Source organism: Embiotoca jacksoni, unplaced genomic scaffold (genome assembly GCF_022577435.1).
Source record: "Embiotoca jacksoni isolate LCO1_2020_lvr unplaced genomic scaffold, fEmbJac1.0.p SCAF_38, whole genome shotgun sequence".
NCBI lineage: Eukaryota > Metazoa > Chordata > Actinopteri > Embiotocidae > Embiotoca > Embiotoca jacksoni.
Genome location: NW_027185390.1, coordinates 187,627 through 208,505, shown reverse-complemented (window position 1 = coordinate 208,505; position 20,879 = coordinate 187,627). Strand labels below are relative to the sequence as shown.

Genomic DNA, 20,879 nt, shown 5'->3' with positions numbered 1-20,879 from the left:
CCATTACAGTATGTTTTTATCTCGGCCTTATCTGTGGAAGAGTTCATATCAGTGCTATCTTCTGAAGGGGGGATGTTTGTATATGTGTGTGTGTGTGAGAGAGAGAGAGAGAGAAAGAAAGAAACGGGGAGAAAGCTGGAGAGAGAGAGAGAGAGAGAGAGAGAGAGAGAGAGAGAGAGAGAGAGAGCGTGGGGCGCGTGCACGTCCCTCCCTATAATCGGCGACCGACGGGAGGGGGCGGAGTCGAGGTGCCGTGACTGTAACGCGATAGCTGCTCAGCTCAAAAGCGCGATCACTCACACAGTCACTCTACACACACACACACACACACACCTCGCAGACGTTGTACGCAGGACGCATGCTGGTGCCGGAGCAGAGCGCAGGTTGCACGGAGCTGCTACCAGACAGAGAGAGACACACACGGGGAGAAAGGAGCGGTGCTGCAGGAGGTGGCATGATATGAACGGTCTTTATGAGCGCTGTACTTTTTATTTATTATTCTTTGACTTTTGTGCTTCATTGAAAAGCAGCTTGTGACACTCGGACTCAGGTTTACGGGGCTCTGAAAGCTGTTAACTGTGGACTTTGGCTGCTGCTACAAAGCCCCTGCGGGAGAACCAACCCTCGTGTGCGCAAAATACGCGGGGACGCAGAGAGGGGAGATACGAGGACAGGGAAACCTCGCAGTCGGAACTTGACGCACCCTGGAGCCGCTGTCCAGCGTCTCCGAGGCGCACATATCGCCTGAAGCCTCCCAGCTGCGGAGCGCTGCACGCAGTATCGATCACGGAGTTTGTTCTCTGTTTTTTTTTTTTTTTTTTGGATGAGGTTTGGTGCCATCGCTCCGCTGAATGGACAGACTTAAAAGAGCTGCGCTGATAGAATTTTTCTGAATTTCCTCAATGACATGTAGTTGGCATACAGTTCTCTCCGCCAATGGTTTAATAAACGTCGTGGGATTTTTACTCAAGCGGTTTAGTTTTAACTGCCGCCAGTGGTGTTTGGTCCTAGAAGGGTGTGGATTCTTTTTTTTTTTGAGGAACAGCAGCATCTGTGGTGGAAACACCAGATACTTAAAGCCCTCCACAAGTTTTTGAGTCATCCAAGATGGATTTTGTGTCATCACTGATTGGATTTTTAATGGCAATGTGTCATCTGGCGTTGAGAGTCGAAGGAGAAGAGGGTGAGTTTTACTTAGTTCTTGGTTTTGAGTCACGCGTGGTCTGTCACAAAAAGCGTATATTGACTCTAAACATGACATTTCAATTAAACTCCGTGGTCTTTACATTACAACTGATTTGACTCTTTTTACAGCTGATTTCCAAGAGCTCCGTATGTGTTTGTTTTCAATTCACACAAACACCTGCATGATAAAGATATTGTGTGATTCGTGTTTCTTCTCTCTGTATTAGATATTTTATTTCCTTTAAATATACATATGGGTGACAGTAAGAAAGGCTAATGGATATTTATAAATGTGTGCATATATTTATATATATTTATATATATTTATTTATTTATTTATATATATATATATATAAATATACAGGCGTATCATGCGTTTGTTTTAACAGAATCGTGGGAACCAGGAGGACTTTTTAGTTGGCCAGTTAGACATTTGAAATCGGAGAAGTTAGATGCTCTCATAAAATATTTATAAAATTGGAAACGGTTATCTCTCCCAGCTCTACTATGAGCTCTCTGTGAAAAAACTGATACAATACATGAAGAATTTCAAGCGCATTGATTATTCCATGTATGTTTTTTGTTAGTTTAATTATCCATCACTGGACTCTAAACAAATGCCTAATTATGATACTTTTCAAATCAGTATGAGAACCGTTTTTAGCGAGGCTTAGGTAGAACTTGCTATTTTACAGTTGCTGGTGTCCAAGAATCCGTGCGTAAAAGCCGGTGTAGCTTTTAGGATTTGGCAAATAAGATCATCATTATCTTTATTAGCCACCACAAGTCTCTCTCATTCATTATCTCCTCGTGCTCCGTGGTGTTGTCTGTGCAGGGGGGAAGGCAGGGCTGCTGGTGAGCGCCCACCTTCGTGCGCTTTGAGCAATCAAATAACAATATGCGGGCAGATTATAGTACAGAGCGAGCCGCAGAGTAGTAGCCATACAGCTGGAATGGATTCAGAGCATCGTGCTTTGGTACACTTATGCTGGGGTCCGTCTTGATGTAAAAGGGAAACGGCACTGTCGAGTTTACTTCTGAGAGCTCAAACATTGAACAGTCGCCAATTATATTTAGAAACCTAATCAAACGTGCGCCAGGGAGCAGCGCGTTCCGTCTGGGCACCTACATAGAACTGATCAAATAATAATAATAAGGTCTCATTCATTAGTGGTGCTTCGTGATAATTTGGGTGATAACCCGATGTGACGGCAGGTTTAGGAGCGGTTGGTGGGAAAGGGTTGTTTTCCGGGGTTTACCATACAGAGAAGTGATCCCACTGGTGGGATGACACATGGCCCCTCGCGCGCTCAGCCTTGTCTGACATTCTTGTTACATTTAAAGTGGACAGTTGGCATCGGGGTTGTATATTATCCGCGAATAGGCGCCTTTTGGCCGCTAGTCGCCAGGTGCGTATTTTTACGCGAAAACTAAAACAGTGTTTTGTTCTTGAAATGATTGTGTCAGTGATACTTATTACGGTAAGATGTTCGAATAAGCATGACTATCATTTACTATTATAGTACACTGAGTATTCTGAGTTAGACGTATAGTTTTTGTGCTGTTTGCATACATTTGGCTCGAGTGCTGTGGTTCCTTTTCTCCGTGAGTAGGCGGGTTGGGGCGCTGTTCATGATCCCGTGATGACTGTTGAGCCTTTACAACAACACCCACTGGCGTGCCTCAAAACGAAGCCAAGCACTTCATTTGGTCATCTTTTTGGGGCTACTTGTTTTAAATAGGATAGTCATCCCATCCATTCCTCTGTGTGTGTGTGTGTGTGTGTGTGTGTGTGTGTGTGTGTGTGTGTGTGTGTTTGTTTTACTGGCTGCCCGTGCATTGATCAGAGACAGATGTGGGCCTCTTGGCAGTCATCAGGCAAGCAAGAAGCTTGAATCCCCCCCCCCTACTCTCTCCGCCAAGACACTGCACCACATGTCCCTACCTCCATGCTCCCCTCAAGAGCCACATTACACACAGATGCCAGAGGAAAGAGAGACTGACAGAGAACAGAACGGAGACAGAAGCAGGAAGGTCTGCCGAGTCAGGGGAGAGATAGAGAGGTTGCGGCGCGGACAGAGAGCAGAGCAGAAGAGAGGAAAGTCACACAAAGCACAGACAAGTGAGCATGCCATCCAGTAGCACGAAGGCAGTAAAGGGAGAGGAGGACTTGGAGAAGAGCTCGGGGGACTGGATTGTGCATCAAACAGAGTATGAGAGGAGAGGGCAAACATCAAAGCGTGCAGGGGTCACAGAGTTAAAATGGCCCCGGACGTAGAGGAAACAGATCACATTAAGGGTTTATGAAGTGACACCATCATCTGGGGTGACGCAGCTAAAGTGGGGTAAAATCACAGCCAGGGCTCGACAGAGAGGACGGAAATAAAAGAGGAGAAATCTATCTACCATTTGGTGGAAAACACCCTGTTACAAAATGATACTCCTATAAAAGTTAAGTACACTGGAGTCACAGTAACGCTTTTTTACTTTCCAAAGAGTTCCTGCTATTAAATGACAAACTACTCGATTCATTTCCAGTAGCAATAGGTTTCTGTTCATGTTTTGGAACAAACGGATGCAAACCTGAGGCATCTTACCCAGAAACGTCTGTAATTCTTACACGGTCTCGACGTAAATGCTGGTTCAGCCCCCTCACATGAAGCAGTACATTTTTAAGTTTTAAAACCACTTTGCTGCAATTTTTCTATCTGAAGTTTGGAGACTTCCACTCATCTCCTACTGTAATCACAATAGTTTGACTTAGTGACATGTACATTAATTACTCCTTTTCCCCGGCATTAATATTCAAGCCATTAAGAAGCTCATTTGCATGTTTATTGAGTAGGCAGCAAGGCATCCTTGCCACCTATGGTATCAACTTCTCCCAGAGTTGGATTTCTATTCATTTAATCATTTCACCTCCAAATGTTAGCTCCTGGCTGAATAAACTTTCAAATTTTGTATCACCTTTTATTGCTGTTTTTGCCCTTCTCCTTTTTTTTAAATTTTACTCCACATTGCCTTTTTTCTTATCCTCTCCTCGACAACTAGCCCTTCAATTCTTTGCATTTCTCTGTATTTTAATCTGCCCGGCCTCGGAGGTATCAGCTGTGAAAACAAGGTCACCTATTAGCATTCATAGCCCACGACAAACTGAGCAGGCCAGTTCAATACTAGTCAGGTATGAGAGTCAGAGGCTCACACAAAAGCCCTGGAACAGCCGACCGCACTCAGGGTGAAATTAAAAACAAGACCCCCATAAATAAAACAGAGCTGGGTCTTTCAGCCTGTCGCATTAGCCGCATAGGGGGTCTTAACGGGTGCTCAGGGACAGGTTTAGATGGGAGCTGGAGGGGGTTAGCATTGTGAAGAGGCAAAGCATTTTTAAATAAACTGTAATTCAAAAAGCTGGTTTGAAGAAGAGTGAGTGAAAGGGGAAACAGTTTAGGGCGGGAATTTAAGGAGACAAGAAGCGTTTGTGAGAACAGCTATTCACACAAAAAGGGATTCTTTTTCCAAGCAGTCACTTCCACTGAAAGATAACCGTTTGTAAGGTGGGGGGGGGTAGCGAGTGGCAACAAATCACCAAGCCTCCTGCAGCAAAGCTCAATTCTTCACAGCTCACCCGTGCTGATGTAGGCTCTGCCGTTTCCACCCGTAGACAGGGAAGTCTTTTGTGAGAAGTGCCTTGGCCGTGCAGGTTTGATGCCGCAACAGCACCGACAGTGGAGGAGACATGATATTGTAGCCAGGTAGTGTTTAGGATTAGGCCGCCCCCCCTCCCCCCTTCCCGTTCTCCCGCAGGCACCAGCAACCATCTGTTTACTCTATTGATCCATTGAACCATTGATCATGATGGCCAGCACTGTGCATTTAGCTGATTAGCATGGGGCACTTATCCTGTTAGGGAGGGAGGGTGGAGAGAGGGAGCAAGAAAAGGGAGACACAGAGAGGAAAAGAGGATTTGGGGGATATTATCTGCTTTTGATGTGGCTTTTGTTGGGTCTTAAAAGGAAGAAATCCCCCTTTTAAACACATTTAACAGTGTTTAACAAAGAGCTATTGTCTGTGCATGTTGCATTCCTGTGCTGATTGTTGTTTTTTTGCTATCTTTTGGGCAGATAAAAAGCTGCAGAGTATGTTTAATCTAACCAAAACATACGTGCACATTACTGACCACTGAGGAGGCTAAATTGACTATTTTGTACAACTGTTTAATGGGAAAAATCCATCATAAAGAATATAGAACCATATATCTTCACGTGCAACATGCAAAAGACATTAAGGAGTGAAACATCTATAATTGTAGCTGACAATTTGGAGATGTGGAGCCGAATATGATTTTTGACCCTTTATTTCTATACTTTTACTTTACAATCTACACTAAACAGTGTCTTCTTTCTGTCTTTGCTGTAGTGGACCGGCATATCTATTTCACGTTTTTGCCATGAAACCGAGCTGATATTCCAGATGGTGTAAGAAAGCGTTGAAAACAGCACATAAATAAACGTACATCACACTCGCTGCAACCTTTTCCCATGCTGCCACTTTTTAAAGGTCTGAAAGCACGGGGCCAATGAAAGTGAATATTTCTTTGTCACCCTCCTGCTTTGGTCCAGTCTACTGTGGAATGGGTGCAGATTAAAAGCAGTCGGAGAGACAACCCTCTGCTCTTGACTGAATGGATGAGTGCTGCCCACTCTCCCCTCTTATTCCCTCACTCTTGGGTGATAGCACTTTTTAATTAAGGTGGGGAGGGTGTGTGTGAGGGGGGCAGACGGGGTGCAAGGCATGGGCGAGAGACACTAGGAATGATGGAGGGATTTATCAGCGCCTCTCCTCACACTCGCAGCTTATCCCAGAGCGTGACGCCATGCTTCCCTGATAAGGCAGCTAATAGAAATGAGAGCATGGATGTGCACCTACGCACACACACACACACACACACACACACACACACACACACGCGCGCGCGCGCACACGCACACACACACACAGAGTGCAGAACGTGAGCTAAGACATGCAGACATATGCACTTTTTCCTCAGATAATGAAGATAAAGGCACTCGCAGCGGGTACAAAGACATCTCTAGGTTTGACTTGATCCGAACTGACTAGAAAATGTGCACGCACACAAGCAGAGTGAATTTCCTTATTTCATTGATACAGCTTTATAATATGCTAAAAACAAATGGCGTGGCTGCATATAGAGGTGTGTACACACTGCTGGTTTCAGTTCCTCAGTACAGAATAATGTTATGTCCGCTGTCAAGGGGAAACCCGGATGAAAAACACGCTTCTGCACACACACATACACACATAGTGGTGTCATTGTTCTCATGTAATAGGGTTTTGGTCCCTGCATGGTAGGAACATATGCAGCACTTGTGTGCATGCGTGTGCGTGTGCAGACAGATGGGCTCCTCGAGTAGAAGAGACGGTGTAATTCATGAAGCTCGCTGGCAGCTTCTGAGTGCTTCCCCTGCGTTACTCATCCAACACAAGTGCTGTTCTCACCAAAACATTCTGCTTGACAGCACAACACGCGCACATGCACATGCACATATACTTTTTGAAAAAAAATATGAACCTCAAAGATATCTAACAAATTAGGAACATCCATCTGTCCTCAGAATCCAGAAATCTTCCCACAGCAGTTCATTTAGTACAGACATATTTGTTTCTGCATCACTATTACACTTTTATTTTCTTAGCAGCAGCAAACAAACACCAACACACACACACACACACACACGCACACACACACACACACACACACACACGCACACGCACACATGCTGCCAGCGCCGGTGTGTGTGAGCTGACTGACAGAGGTTTCCCAGTGGGGTCAGTGTCTACAGGGAGCTGCTGGATAGCAGGCATGTCTTAATGAGGCTCGTCAGGCTTTCTGCGCGCACACACACACACACACACACAGACACACACACACACACACACACACACACACACACACACACACACACACACAGCCCCCACTGCATCTTTCTCCCTCCCTTCCTCACCCTCTGTATTTCTCCCTCCTCGTCACCTTTTGTCGCCTCCCTCCCTCGCTGCGCCTGTCACTCGTCGTCACTCTCCCTCGCCTTTCCCACCTATGCGTGCACACCCTCCCATCGTACATCAACCCAGCCCCTCGCCTTCACCCTCCTCCCCTTCCGATCAATCTTTCCTCCCTTCTTCCTCAATCCATCGTTTTATCTATCGCCTCCGCGTCCGTCCTCCTTTTTCAATCCACCCTTCCTCATCTCCCACTCCTCGTCTCCACCCCCTTTTCTTCACTCTCGTCCACCCCCCCCCCCTTTCCTCTCCTTCACCTCTTCCATTTTCCTTCCCACTGTAATCCTCTTCCCTCCTCCGCCCGCTCATCTTCATCCTCCTCGGAGGCCATTGAATGGGCAGCTCAGGGAAAAAGTGTTGAGGCTGCAGGATTCTCCCCAAACGGCTTAATCTTTGGAGGCTCCAGGCGCTGATAGCCTCCTGCACACCGTTCCCTCCATAGGCTTCCCAACAATGACTGTCTTGTCTGCACAGCCGCAGCAGATAAAGAGATGTGTGTGTGTGGCTTTCTGTCTCTGTCATTCTTTGCCATCCCTACTATCTTTTTGAAAAATTTCAGTTAGCTATTTTTCTCCCTTCTGTTGGCCCTCATGATTGACAGGCCCTCTGTACGTTTTTGGAAGTGTGGGTGGCAGCAGCTGTGTGTTTACACGTGTGCATAAATGCTTGTGTGTATGTGTTAAATCACAGTGCATGTGAGTGCCATCGTGTGTGTGTGTGTGTGTGTGTGTGTGTGTGTGTTGTATATTCATGTGATGGCTTGTATCTGTGTGTGTGCATGTGGGCGGCAGGAGTCACGCACTCGCATGAAATCACCGGCAGCTGTGTGTGCCTGATGCGCGAGCGTGGGCGTTGCTCCTCTCCAGTAACAAAGTAAGGAAGCCATCGTAGCTCTATCAAATGTCAGAGAATCTTAAGTGTGCCTTTTAAGCACAATAGGCGGTGGAAATGTCAACACTTGAAGGGTCTATTACACTTCAAGCCTTTGGTGCTGTTTTTTTTTTTTTTTTTCTGCTTTCACAGAAATTTGAAAGAAACAGGCAAAAATATCAACCCATTTATGTCAAGAATAGATTCAGTTCAGCGGCTGAGTGGTTAAGCCCACCGTTTGGTAGCGCATTGTTAATGGCAGCCCACCAGAAGACTCAGTTTGTTGCCTGATAGAGCAGTTTTTACTTCGTCTGTAAGGTGTTTTCCTTATTTGGTCGACGAACCGCAGCTACAATATTAAGTATTTGTCCTGCTTTGAGTTCAATATCACAAAGTTCATTACATTTAGAGATCCCACAGGAGCATCAGCAAACACAGACACACACACATGCATGCAGACTATACAGTGACAGGAGGGGAGCTAAACCACCCCCTGCTGTTGTCATGGAGAACACGTTTTGCCTTTTCGCTGCCATAAAGAATAATAATGCTGCGAATCTATTGCAATGCAAGACTAATAAAAGAGCCTCTGTGCACAATGTCACGTGTGTGTGTGAGATGACTCATTGTGTGTGTGTACATGTTCCTTTTGTATGTGCATGTGAGTTTATGTGTTTAGCGTGTTTGTGGGAGATAACGCGAAGCACGAGAGCCGCGGTAGCTGTCAGGGCGTGAGCAGAGAATAGGGCCTTTGTTGAGGCGTTAGCTTCTCATTACAGAGTCGGGGTGACCCCCAGAACCCCGCTAGACAGGCCGTCTGTGTGTCACTTCCTGTCTAAGCTGGCAGAGCCACGCTATTGGCAGGCTATTGTTCCTGGGAGAGCTTGATAGGATCAGGGAATGTGTCCTAATGTTTGCAGATTGGCTTGCCGGAGCAACAATTACACTTGGAGAACGCTCCCAACGGGGAAGTAGGGAGATAAGAGCCTGGGTGTGGAAGAGGGTGAAAAAGGCTCTGTGTGTTTCTCTCTGCGTGTGTGTGCGTGCTCACCAAATGAAGCAGTGATGCTCTTTTTATTGTTTTAATACCTCACCCATGTGGCCATGCTCGCATTGAGAATCCACAATGGAGAAGTTTTTCCAATTTTCTCCTAACTGATGGTCTAAATTGCTTTCTTTGTTTTAATGTTCATCTGTTGCTCATCACATCTTCATATCGAGAAACAAGGTAAATGAAGGAGCGTCCTCTGAGCTGCTGTTCTAGGGACTGTACCATTTACAGGGTATTTAAATGGTTTGATGCTCCGCCGTGTGACAAAATGTCAAAAAACATCAGAAATATTGTTGCTGTATATTGTCTGCTTTTACAATCAATAACCGCTGTCTCCTTCTCTCGGTCTTTATTTGCAGCGCTCGATTGCGGAGGCGTCTTCGATGCCAGCGAGGCCGGCTACATCACCTCCCCTGGTTATCCCCTGGAGTACCCTCCTCATCAGAACTGTCACTGGGTCGTCACGGCACCGGAGCCCTCGCAGCGCATCGTCCTCAACTTCAACCCACACTTCGAGATCGAGAGGCTCGACTGCAAGTAAGATGGAGTTGTGTCATAATAATGGATTCCATAAACTATTCTTTTCTGCCTCCACCAGTGTGATTTCACGGTGGACTACTATTCTGGCTGAATGATGATTTGTGTTGACGTTTTCATTAGTATGCCGCAAAAGCATTTGTATCTGAAATAAGTAATTTCCTGTTGAAACACACATATTTTTACATATTATTAGAATTCACTGCTGGTGGTTTGGCTGCATCCCAACTTGTTGAAACCTTGTCCACATTGTTACCACAACAGGTCAACTGCAACGGAAATTTTAATTGTCGATCCAAGCGTTCTCTAAAACGCCGCCCATAAAGCAGACTGTGGTTTTCATTTTGTGAAATAATTATTTATTGAGCGAGCAACACGAGCTATTTGCTCTCATTTTGTCCAAGATGGTGCCTAATATAAGTAGTATTGGTCTTTTTAAAGGCTTCTCCAGGGCTATTACCGGGTGAAATTCCTTGCTCAAGGGCACAGCAGCTGCAACACTCAACATTTTAGAGAGGAGGAAATGTTGCTTGTTTCAGTTTCCACATCCCGATGTTTCTCCGTGTCTTTCTGGTGAACGCAGACCAGCAAAGCAGGTCACAATAAAAGACTGAATGGAAAGAATGAGTCAATAATTAGTCCATGTGTTCCTCCCACTGCTTGATGATCAGAGTCAAAGTCAACTTTAATGTCTGTCCACCATTTGTACCAGACATGCAGACAGAGATCGAAATATCGTTTCTCACAGTCACACAGTGTGCAAAATGCAAAGATAAAACAAGACAAGTATAAATATGTAACAATAAAAACAATAAAACAGACAACGACCACAGTGACGTTTAACTTTAATGATAACAAAATACAGAAGATATTTTTGGTTTACTCTCTCAAGAAGCAGAGGATTTTTACACCAAAATCAGAAAGTTTAGATAAAATTCAAGTTCACGTTTGAATTTTTTGCAAGCTATCTGACATTATTGAGACGATAGAGCTGTAATCCTGCTCCATCTGATAATCAAATGCCAAGCAACATCTGAAAATCTGTAGGTCTGATTTTAGTCTCGGAGGTCAGAGGGAAACGAATAACGAGACGGGATGAAAGAAAGGAATTCTGACATATTTTAAAGTCGGGTTTGAGGGAAGGCGGGAGCAGAAAGAGAGAGAGAGAATAAACAAGGAAGAAGCAGAAGAAATAAGACCCAGCTGTTTATCTGGATATGACCACGTTGGTCAGCTTCCTTTCTAAGAGACATGAATAATCCAAATCATATGGTCTTCTATTGTCTCCGACCTCAGGGGGAGGAGGAAGAAGTAGCAGTCTTCATTGTTTAATCCAGTTTTATACAACCGAGTCAGGCAGAATTGCTTCCATTTAAGGCCATTTGTTCAGTTTAAAAAAACACAGACAAGATTTATCAGTTAATTTTTTGCCATCGCAGCCATTTATTTCTCCTTTCTCTGTAGATTGAAGAATTAATAATCCTCGATGGGTGGGTTTTTTTGTGTGTGCATTATTCACTGCAAAGCACTTTGTGTGGCCAGGAGGAAAATGTTATGTTTATGAGCACACCAACGGCTGCTTTGGTCAAAGGGCTTTGTAATGGTTGTCGGTTCTTTTCACGTTGCAGCGAACTGGAAATATTATTTTATTGTGTCTCCGTGTAGGTTCGTGTCGCAAAAACATTGTGTAATTATCTCCTTTGCGAGATGTTTCTCAGCTTTAACACCAGCGTCTTCGGGGTCAGCACTGTAGCTCACTAGACTTCCTGCCGTAGTGGTCAGGAGAGCAGCGGCTCAGCTGTTGGTAAGCTGTGGCAAGCAGTTTCTCACAGCCCAAGGCATGCCGGGCAGGAGGAGGAAGAGAAAACTGAAGTCCCCCATCCTCTTTTCTCCTCTCCAAAGACAGTTTTACTGGGATTTTTTTTTTTTTTTTTACACCCGCCTGGAGGGACTAAGGCCTTAGCCTGCCCTCCAACACACTCCCACTCAATCTCCCCTCGCCCTGTATGTATGAGAAATAGTCGGGAAGCGTGGGTGTGCGTCTACGTGTGAGTAACTCCACAAGCATGTAAGCAAGTGTTAGTTTGTAAGACGAGCCGCTCCGTTTCCCTCTTCCCTCTTCCCTTTCACCCTTCCATCCATCCATCCATCCATCCATCCATCCATCCATCCATCCATCCATCCATCCTTCCAGCGTGTGAAAAGCCCCTTTTTAAAGGCCCATTAGAGAAATAGGGGATCACGCCAACATTTATTTTTGCGTAACCGCTAACACTTGCCCTTCTGCGCTTCATGGAGGAAGCATTTCCTTTTGGGGCACAGAAACAACAGCAAAAATAAGTAGAAAGAAGACAAATATTGCTCAATATTCCTGCTTCTCTCTCCGTCCTGTGTTCTGCTTTTTACCACGGGTTGTTTCCTCTCTTTTTTGGCCTGTATGATTAGGCATGGCGGTGCGAGAGCGAGTGAGCAGAGAGTCGATTTTTGCATGTTTTCACGGTCCTCTGCAAGGCGAGGGGAGCCAGAGGTGATGGGGGCTCGGCATCTCGGTCAGGGCTGAAAAATCTGCGTGACAGCTGGGATTACAGAGATGGCAGTGGAGAAAACCTGAGCTGTGTTACCTGAAAGACACCGAGCGTCGTCGAGACTGCTGATCACGGGAACACATCGAGGAAAAAAGCGACGATGATTACACGGTTGTAAAGACTGCGAGTGAACATATGTTTTTGGTTGTTAAAAACACACGCACGTACACACTTGAGCATGCAACCTGTCGGTAAAAAAAAGCACTCATCAGCCATCATATCCCCCCTTGGGCTCTTGAGGCCTTTATAAAACCGAGAAAAGTGCTTGGTCAGCTCAGGGAAGGGGTCTGAAGTCGGGCTAATATGCCAGGCCAGCCGGTGATTTTCCCTCAGTGGGTTCAAACAGTCAGATCTTGAACGATGCAGCGTAGCCAAACCGCGGCTCTACTGCAGCAATCAAATCGGCAGCCTTACGCAGGGCGCTCCATGTCTGAGGTGGCACTTTAATTCAGGATTTCATTTCAGGGGGAGTCCGGCCATGTGCCAAATAGCTCTTACCTCCAGGCTGCCAGCCGATTGATGTGAACTAAATGTAATAAAGGCTAGATGAAATATCAGGCTCGTATCTCTAATGCAATCTGCCATCACCAAGCCCCAGGATGCTACCTAGTGATATACCAGGAGCTGAGGAAGAGAGAGAGAAAGAGAGGAGGCTGCAGGTGGAGATCACTCCCCCTCCATTTTCTCTGTTTCTCTCCAGCTTTGTTTTTCTTTCGCTTTGTTTTCCTCCCTCCATTCTTCTTGATCTGTCTCTGTTCTTTCATTTCCTCCTCTCCTCTAGCCCGAGGAGGAAGTGTTTTATTTTTACACATTTGAATTAAACATTGAAACGGGCAGAGTCACCTACACACACACACACACACACACACACACACACACACACACGAAAAAAAACAATTCTCATTCCCGAAGATCCATTTCTTCCACCTTTGTGGGTTTTATTTTCTCACTTTTATTTGGTTATTTGTTATTGAATGCAGCCTGAGGGGGGGCAAGTTTATGATATAACTTTCTAACTTCACACACATGCAGACACGCACACACAGAGCTGTAAAACTTCTGTCCTCACAGGGCGAGGTGTCACTAACACACAGCAAGAGCTCTCAACTCTGTGTGGACACGTATGATATCACCCTCTTACTGATACTCCAGGGGGGCGGACGGAGAGGTGTGAGATCAATGCCTGTATTCCTCTTGTAATGGGAAATCTATAGATGATCAGCAATAGCCTGAAGGAAGGAGAACGAAGAAGGGATGAAGAGGAGGATGATGGTTAAGGTTGAAAGGAGAGACAGATGAGTTCCCAGAGGTCACGACTAAAGGGAGCGGTTCAGGTTCAGAGCTGTCAATATCTGGCACTGGGTCTGCAAGATCATGGTCATCGGTGTCCGGCAGTCATTAGCTGCCTGCATATAATGATGATTTAATAAGTGGCCGGCACGATTAAATGTAAAACAAAACGGCATTGGCAAAACTTGAATATGCCTTCTGTGTTTAATTTTCTCCTGTCTTCCACATAGACAATCAGATACGGGCAGTGCATCAAAGCTGTATGATTAGCCTCGCCTGGTGCAGCTGCAGCAGCACTGTTGTCTCTACGTGAAGTTCATTGGTCAAACCTGTAATCAAAGTTGACCGCTCGGGCTAAATTCTGCGCCGGAGCGAAAGCAGCGTGTCTGGATGAGCTTGATCGCAAATAGATGTTGATGGAGGACTATTAAGATGCATCCAGCAGGGGTGAGCTGGGTCACGGCTTCAGCACAGACGGCAGTTATTGTCTGATGTTTCAGGATCGATGCCGCACTAGAAGGTCTGGGGCCAAGCTTAGACGGCCTGTGGTCAGCGGTTGGATCCCAGTCATCTGTAAGTATGAGTCTGTGATGGACAGCGGAGGAGGGAAGTGAGGCATGAGGAGAATGGGGAAGAGAAGTGCAATTTGTTTTTGGGCTAGATTGAAGATGGCAGGCCTTGTAGATCTGCAGGGATTTTGCTCGCAGCATCTAGTTAATATTTCAGAGGCACTTATGGTTTATCAGAGTCCCCTTTGAGGGTGGAAGGAGTGGGTGGTAGTGTGTGTGTGTGTTTAGATGTATCTGGGTGTGTGCATCCTCCCGCCTTTCTTAATTTCTGCTTCTGCAAATCACCAAGAGGGGAGACGAAAGAGAGCAACAGACTCTTCATTGTTTACCGGATCGGGATCTTGTGGGTTTTCCGCGTTCCAAGAGTAAAAACAGAGGGGTAGGAAAAAAAAACCCCACAATGCAGCAGAGAGGAAAAGAAATCATCTCAGCCGAAGGCCCCAAGTGTCTGAGCACAGCCAAGTTTGGTTTGCTGATATTCAAGAACAGCTGCTGCTCTTTTATCGGCATAAACAAAATAAATCAGACGACCGTGACGCACCCACAACAAATTGTGTTTTAATCTTTTATGTAATTTTGAAGTTCCCAATGAATGTATTTATATAGGGATTTAGATAAAACTAAATGAAACACAATACCCCGAGCTTGCTGTTTTGCAGACAAGCAGTTTGATAAGAATTCTTTTTCACAAAAGATGAAAGCTGAAGGAAGCAACAGCGGTTCTGCACACAGTATACAGTATGTATGGCTGTTACTGATCCCTATGGAAAGAAACTGACTGGTACTTTTAGCAGAGTGATCACTAGCAGAAGCTGTAAAGGCCTACGACAGGCCTATAGATAAACATACATACAGTGTCTACTGTATACACTGCACTTATGTTGTGGTGAGACGCTGCTGCCTGCAGGAAACGTCCCTGCTCCCCGACAAACGGCAAAGGTGTGAAAGGCAATTAGTTGTTTTGTCGCAGAGGCGGTGTGATATATGAGAGCAGCGGAAGAGAAGACATGTCTGGATCGGTGCAGAATTACTGGCCCTTAAGGGTTTTTAGTTTCTTTAACCCCCTCTCCCTCTGTTGCAGCTATTCTCTCTGGTGGAAACGGAGGGGAGGGTGAAACTGGTGCCCCCGTAATGGCTCCCCTAAACACAGGGGCCGGTCATGCAGACCTAGACAGACAGACAGAAAGCCGGGGAGTTGATGGTGTCAGACAGAAAGGCGGAGTTTGGATCAAAACATTGCCTAATGGAATCTGGATCTGGACGGGGGCTGTCTGCTTGGATGTGTGTGCATCTTCAGGGGCGCAGAGATGCGAGTGCGCATGTGCAAATGATTTATGTGTGTGCAATGTCCTGGAATGTGTTCAAGTGAGTGTTTGAGAGAGACAGACAGTGGGCTCTCACACGTCAGGGCCTCATGCATGTATTCATCAGAGCCTGGGGAGAGGCTGAGCGAACAGGTCAATAATCACATCTGAGGAACACTCACTCACTGACGCTAATCCACGACAGGAGAGAGGGAGGGAGAGAAAGAGAAGGATAGAGACCCACTCCAAAATCAATTAAAACCTAATTAGGCTCTCAGCTCTTTCGCGGGCCTTTCATCCTCGGTGTTGGCGATACGGCAGCAAGCGTACACGCGCACGCTGCTGTTTGTCCAGCACGTCTTGTCTTTCAACGCGCATGTTTTTGTTGGCACATGTTTGAGTGTGTTTTCCCTAAGCATGTGTCAGTTACAGCCCTAAGCAGGCGTGCTCGGGGATAGCTGCGGCTCTCGCAAACTCACTGTGGGAGCTTGACGCTAAAGCCTTTACGATCGCCTCCGTAATGCAGGATTACTACCAAGACATGTATAAGAGTATTGGACAGCATCTTCTTTACTCGTCAGCTTGAGCGCTCTTCAGGCCTTCTTTTGTGCAGATTTGCTTTAGCCCCAACCATCACATGCTTAAATTGCAAGAGGGCAGAAGACGGAGGCATGTCTCCTCACCAAGACAAACCCAAATGCAACTGCATTTTTTGAGCACTTTTTTTAAATGTAAGAAATGTGAATAAGTAGAAGAGTTCTCCAGAAATTTAGTCTCGCACTGGCAAGAAGGTTGAGGGACTGGCAGGAGACATTTGGAGAGAAGGAAAGAGTCAAAAATGAGGCAGCAGAAGCAGAGAGTTGGCTTCTGCAGGTCTAATAAGTTTGTTGGGACTTCCTTGTCTGAAATCTTCCCGTCACAAACTCTTCACCTTCACTTTCAAATACAGGCTTCCCTTAAAAAAAAATCTCCAGTTAGATCAGGACCTAAATATTTCCCTTTAGCCAAATCAGAACCCTTTCCTTTATCTAGATAATCCAAAAAAATTGCATACAGTTGTACTTCTTTGGTGGAGTAAAGCTCAATCAGTCAGATATTTGCAATGTTGTGGTGATATTACAAGCTCATCGCTGACTTTTCTCACTCTGATCCTAACCTGTTCATGCTCCAATCTGACCCAGATTAAAGTGGTCAAGATTATCCCTCCATCAGCAGTCTTAGCCTGAATGTTCTGTATGGGAATCCATATAGGGATGAGATAGACCCCCCTCCGCCGCCCCTCAAAAAAAGAGGTTTAGTGACTCTACTTAATCCAGGTTTTATTCCAAGCCGGCAGCACAAAAGCAGTCTTAGTGCTTGGATGCCAGAAAGAAACGCAGCCTGGAGCTGATTGGTATGTCTCAGCTTTTCTGAGTACTTTTCATTTTCAAGAAGGAAAAAGTGGTCTCCTGTTTTGGAGAATTAGCAAGAAGCTGAGTTTAAATGCAGCTCGAAACTCAGAGCTTGCGATGCTTTTTCAGCATCAAACAGCCCTTCACAGTAATTAGTGAGAGACAGCAGCGGCCCTGTGTTTTTTTTTGACAGTTTCGTCAGATGAACTAATTGAGGCGAGTGTGTTTGCGTGTCTGCATATTTGGGAGGGCGTCCTCATTGTAGCCCCTGCAGCGATGCAGTTAGTTAGTTTTGCAGTGAAACGCAGCATGTGAGGAGACGCTTGTTTAGAACTGTAGCGGGAGACTGGGATGGATATTAGGGGGACAAGGAAATTTGAAAATTGTAAATACAAACACACATACAGCATGACAAACACGTTTAAGAGAAAAAAAAAAGGTGAGAATCGCTCTCTGTGTGTAAGAGGAAACATCGCTCAAATAAAATGATCGAAGCTCGCTTTAAACAGTACTTTAGCAGCAGGTTAGGAACAAACAGGAATTATAGAGATTTCCACACCTTCTAATGTTGTCACAACCCGACATTATTACCTTAAAACTAGTGATTCACTGTCACACCTGAGAATTGGCTACTCCCATCTTAATCATATCAACAAAGCTACGGTATATTTATTGGAGGTAATGCATAGTTTTACAGTCAATCACAGTTTCCAGCATCTCGGGTACCAAACGGCTTTGCTGCACATTTACATTCCCAATTTCTACGTAACAAAGAGTGTAAAAGCCACTTAAATATCCTGATAGTCATGCAAGTATCTAAGCAATATTTGAGTAGGTAAATAAACCGTGTAAATGCCACATCACTCTTGTACTCTACATTTAACTGAGAATGTAAGCCCATACTTTTCACACTTATATGTTCAGTGGTGACAGTATTTTTTTGTGCCGAAGATGATTGTTGACCCTAACATGCATACTGGTGCTCATTTTTCAGAACTTTTCTGTGACTGATTCGTCTTGAAGTTGTCGCCCATCCTGTGTTCCCATAAGGAAATATATGTGTTGCCTCTATTTGTGACCCTGTGCTGCTGCTTATGTTTAATAATGGCAGGGGAATGACACACAGGGCTGTGAGCTAATTCTGGATCAGCCAGGTGGGCCCTCTCTTTGTCTTCCTCATACATACTCATAAACACACACACACACACACACACACGCGTGCACGCCTGACAGTTAAGAATTTGCTTTTATCGTTCAGGGTCAGTTGGCTAGACAAAGGTCACAATGAGCTGAGAGCTCAAGCATGTGGAAGCTAATAAGGAAATAAGGAAGGTATCTTCACATTTACTTATCCCGATTTTTACTCCCCAAGCGCCCGTGCTGCTTAAGTCGTCACCTTTCCATCCCCCGGCCCTCACCTCTACTTTTTCATGAGCGTCTCCGTCTATTTTTACACTTCTTATTAACGAATCCATCCAGCTGTCTTATTTTCCTGCATCTTCAGCCGTAGTTTGCAGCCACTGGCTCAACTATGTTCTGTGTGAAATGCAGCCCTCCCTGTTTTCTCTCCTGCGATTCAGAGATTTGGAGAATGTTCACCCCAAAAGTATTGTCTAAGGGATCTGAGTTTGTTATCCGAAGCATAGCTTGGTCATAAAAGCTGAATTTATTGAACGCAGTTTCATGCAAGCTAAAGTCTGCTGCAGATATATTTATTTATGTCTTTATGTTGTGTGTTCCCGCTCAGACAGACGCTCAGAGTTCTGTCCTGAGGCTGAACACTGATGGTAAATAGGTCCACACCTGTCTGGTTTTTATTAGCTTAGCTGGTTGCATAACCCCATAACTATCTATCTATGTTTATCTCCCCTCTTCCGCTCTCCTTTTTATTACCTTTCTTAATCCCTTCCAGCTGCATTAAGCTCAATGTAAACTGAATGCTGAAATCGTTTTTTTTTTTTTTTATGAATACTTTCAAGAAAACATTTGAATAATCTCTTTCACTTTGTGTTTTTGTGGATCAGATACGACTTCATAGAGATCCGCGATGGGACTTCAGAAACGGCTGATGTTTTGGGTCGACACTGCAGCAACATCGCCCCGGCGCCCATCATCTCGTCAGGGTCGTCCCTCCAGATCCGGTTTGTCTCGGACTACGCCCATCAGGGGGCGGGCTTCTCTCTGCGCTACGAGATTTTTAAAACAGGTGAGCAACCATTAATTAAAGCAATGAGCTTGTCAAAGATGAGTCTATTTATAGAATGATGCAGGATATTTTGATCAGTAATGTCACTTCATTGATCATTTATCCAACTATGATATAATTACTTGTAAGTGAGGTGTTTTAATGTTTTTTTTTGTCCATTTAAGTAATATTTTATAGTAGAAAAAAAACTCAAAGCAACAGAAGGCATATCCAATAAATCAGTGAAGAACAGGTAACAAATCAAACATCCAACCAATAAAATAAAAGGAGAAAAGACAAAAAAGTATAAATAAAATGCACTCTTGGCCGGGGTCTACCGCTCACTGCATGTAATTCAGCTGAAAAGTACACAAAGACTTTTGTGGGAAACACAACTCTGAGCCAATCATAAGGCTATGCTAAACATTAAATCTTGGGTTAATGATTTCATCATTGTTCCACTTCTTTGCCCTCGTGGTAATTGCCCAAAACCTGTGATCAGTCACCGCATATCGCATCAACGGAGGCAGCCGGGCACGTAAACAAAACTTACAAAGAAAAAAAGCTACTTTCAAGCCGCCTGGAAGCATGTGAGGAATGCTTGCTTAATTGGCTCCGGACCCACTTCCTCTGGGGAGACGAGGAGGGCTGGGTGTGAGAGGTTGCAGCGGGATGATGGAGAGGAGCTCCGAGGCAACGCGGAGCTGGACTTAAGGTTAAAGGTTTATGGGCAGAGGCTGCAGCGAGGAGATTGATGGGGACGTGTGTGTGCCGAAATGAAATTTTCTTGAAGTCGTCAAAGTGCCCGAGACGAAGTGCACTTCGCAGACGTGGTTGAAGTATATTTGTTTTGACGGTTGGGGGCAGGTGTGTGTGTGTGTTGTAGAGGTGAAATGGTCAGGTGGCCTTGGGGCAGCAAGATTTATGCTCAAGTGAGTTACCAGCTGATTGTCTCTGCAGTGTTTGCAACATTCATGGCGGCTCCTCGGTCATTTAAAATCAGCTTTTAGCTCTCAAAATGGATCTCGATTTGAGAAATTGAAAGAATGTCGATATTGAAAGCCATTGCAGAAAAAAAGAGTCGAGGTTTCTGGAGCTTAAAAAAAAAAAGTGCATTCCTCTTGGAAAGAATGCATTAAGTTATCACCTCCTTCCTTTGAAAAATATCTCTGGTTTTGTGTCAAATGAATGTGACCCAGATTTGTCGTTCAGCTCTGTTACCAAGGCCACCAGCCCAAACCCCGACAATGTAATGGTGTAGATTGCATCTGTCTTATACGCAGACACACACACACACATACACGCGCACGCACACACAGATGGATTGAAGGCTGGTGGATGGGGGATGCGGTTGCCATGGCTTTAACAAGATCCTGGTATAAATTCAGGGGGTATAGGAGATTGTGTCACTGTGTGAGCACATGTAGGTGTCTGCTGCCTGCACGTGTGGGTGGTTCCACTCAGCTTGTTGTGCGAGATACTGTCTGTCTGTCTGTATGTGGAGGCGGTATGATGTGTGTGTGTGTGTGTGTGTGTGTGTGTGTGTGTGTGTGTGTGTGTGAGAGAGAGAGAGAGAGACAGATAAAAAGAGACGGACACGGTGGGAAAATGATTGGGGTGAAGGGAGACAGACTGACAAAAAGAGAGTGAGTCAGAGAGTGAAAATGTATTCGGCATGCGTGATTGAGGCCATGTGTTAATTACGGCGTTTCCAGTGCCTGCACGCTCGCTCATCATCGCTGTTTGTCTCCGCGTGGCAGGCCCGGGCCACGGCTTTCCACTGAACAGATTACAACTTCTGAAGGGGGACACAGAGATCCTGGCGCAGATCTGT

General features: G+C 45.2%; 1 protein-coding gene across 3 annotated transcripts in view; it reads left to right on the top strand.

Moving 5' to 3' along the window:
- The first annotated feature begins 295 nt into the window (after positions 1-295).
- Positions 296-20,879, top strand: part of nrp2a (neuropilin 2a) — a 58,796-nt gene continuing 38,212 nt past the window's right edge. For all 3 annotated transcript variants that reach the window (XM_069166278.1, XM_069166277.1, XM_069166279.1), the window contains exons 1-3: positions 296-1,183; positions 9,544-9,721; positions 18,885-19,066. In XM_069166278.1, the coding sequence (XP_069022379.1) occupies positions 1,108-1,183; positions 9,544-9,721; positions 18,885-19,066 (436 nt within the window). In that variant the 5' untranslated portion in view covers positions 296-1,107. The remainder of the gene's footprint in view (positions 1,184-9,543; positions 9,722-18,884; positions 19,067-20,879) is intronic.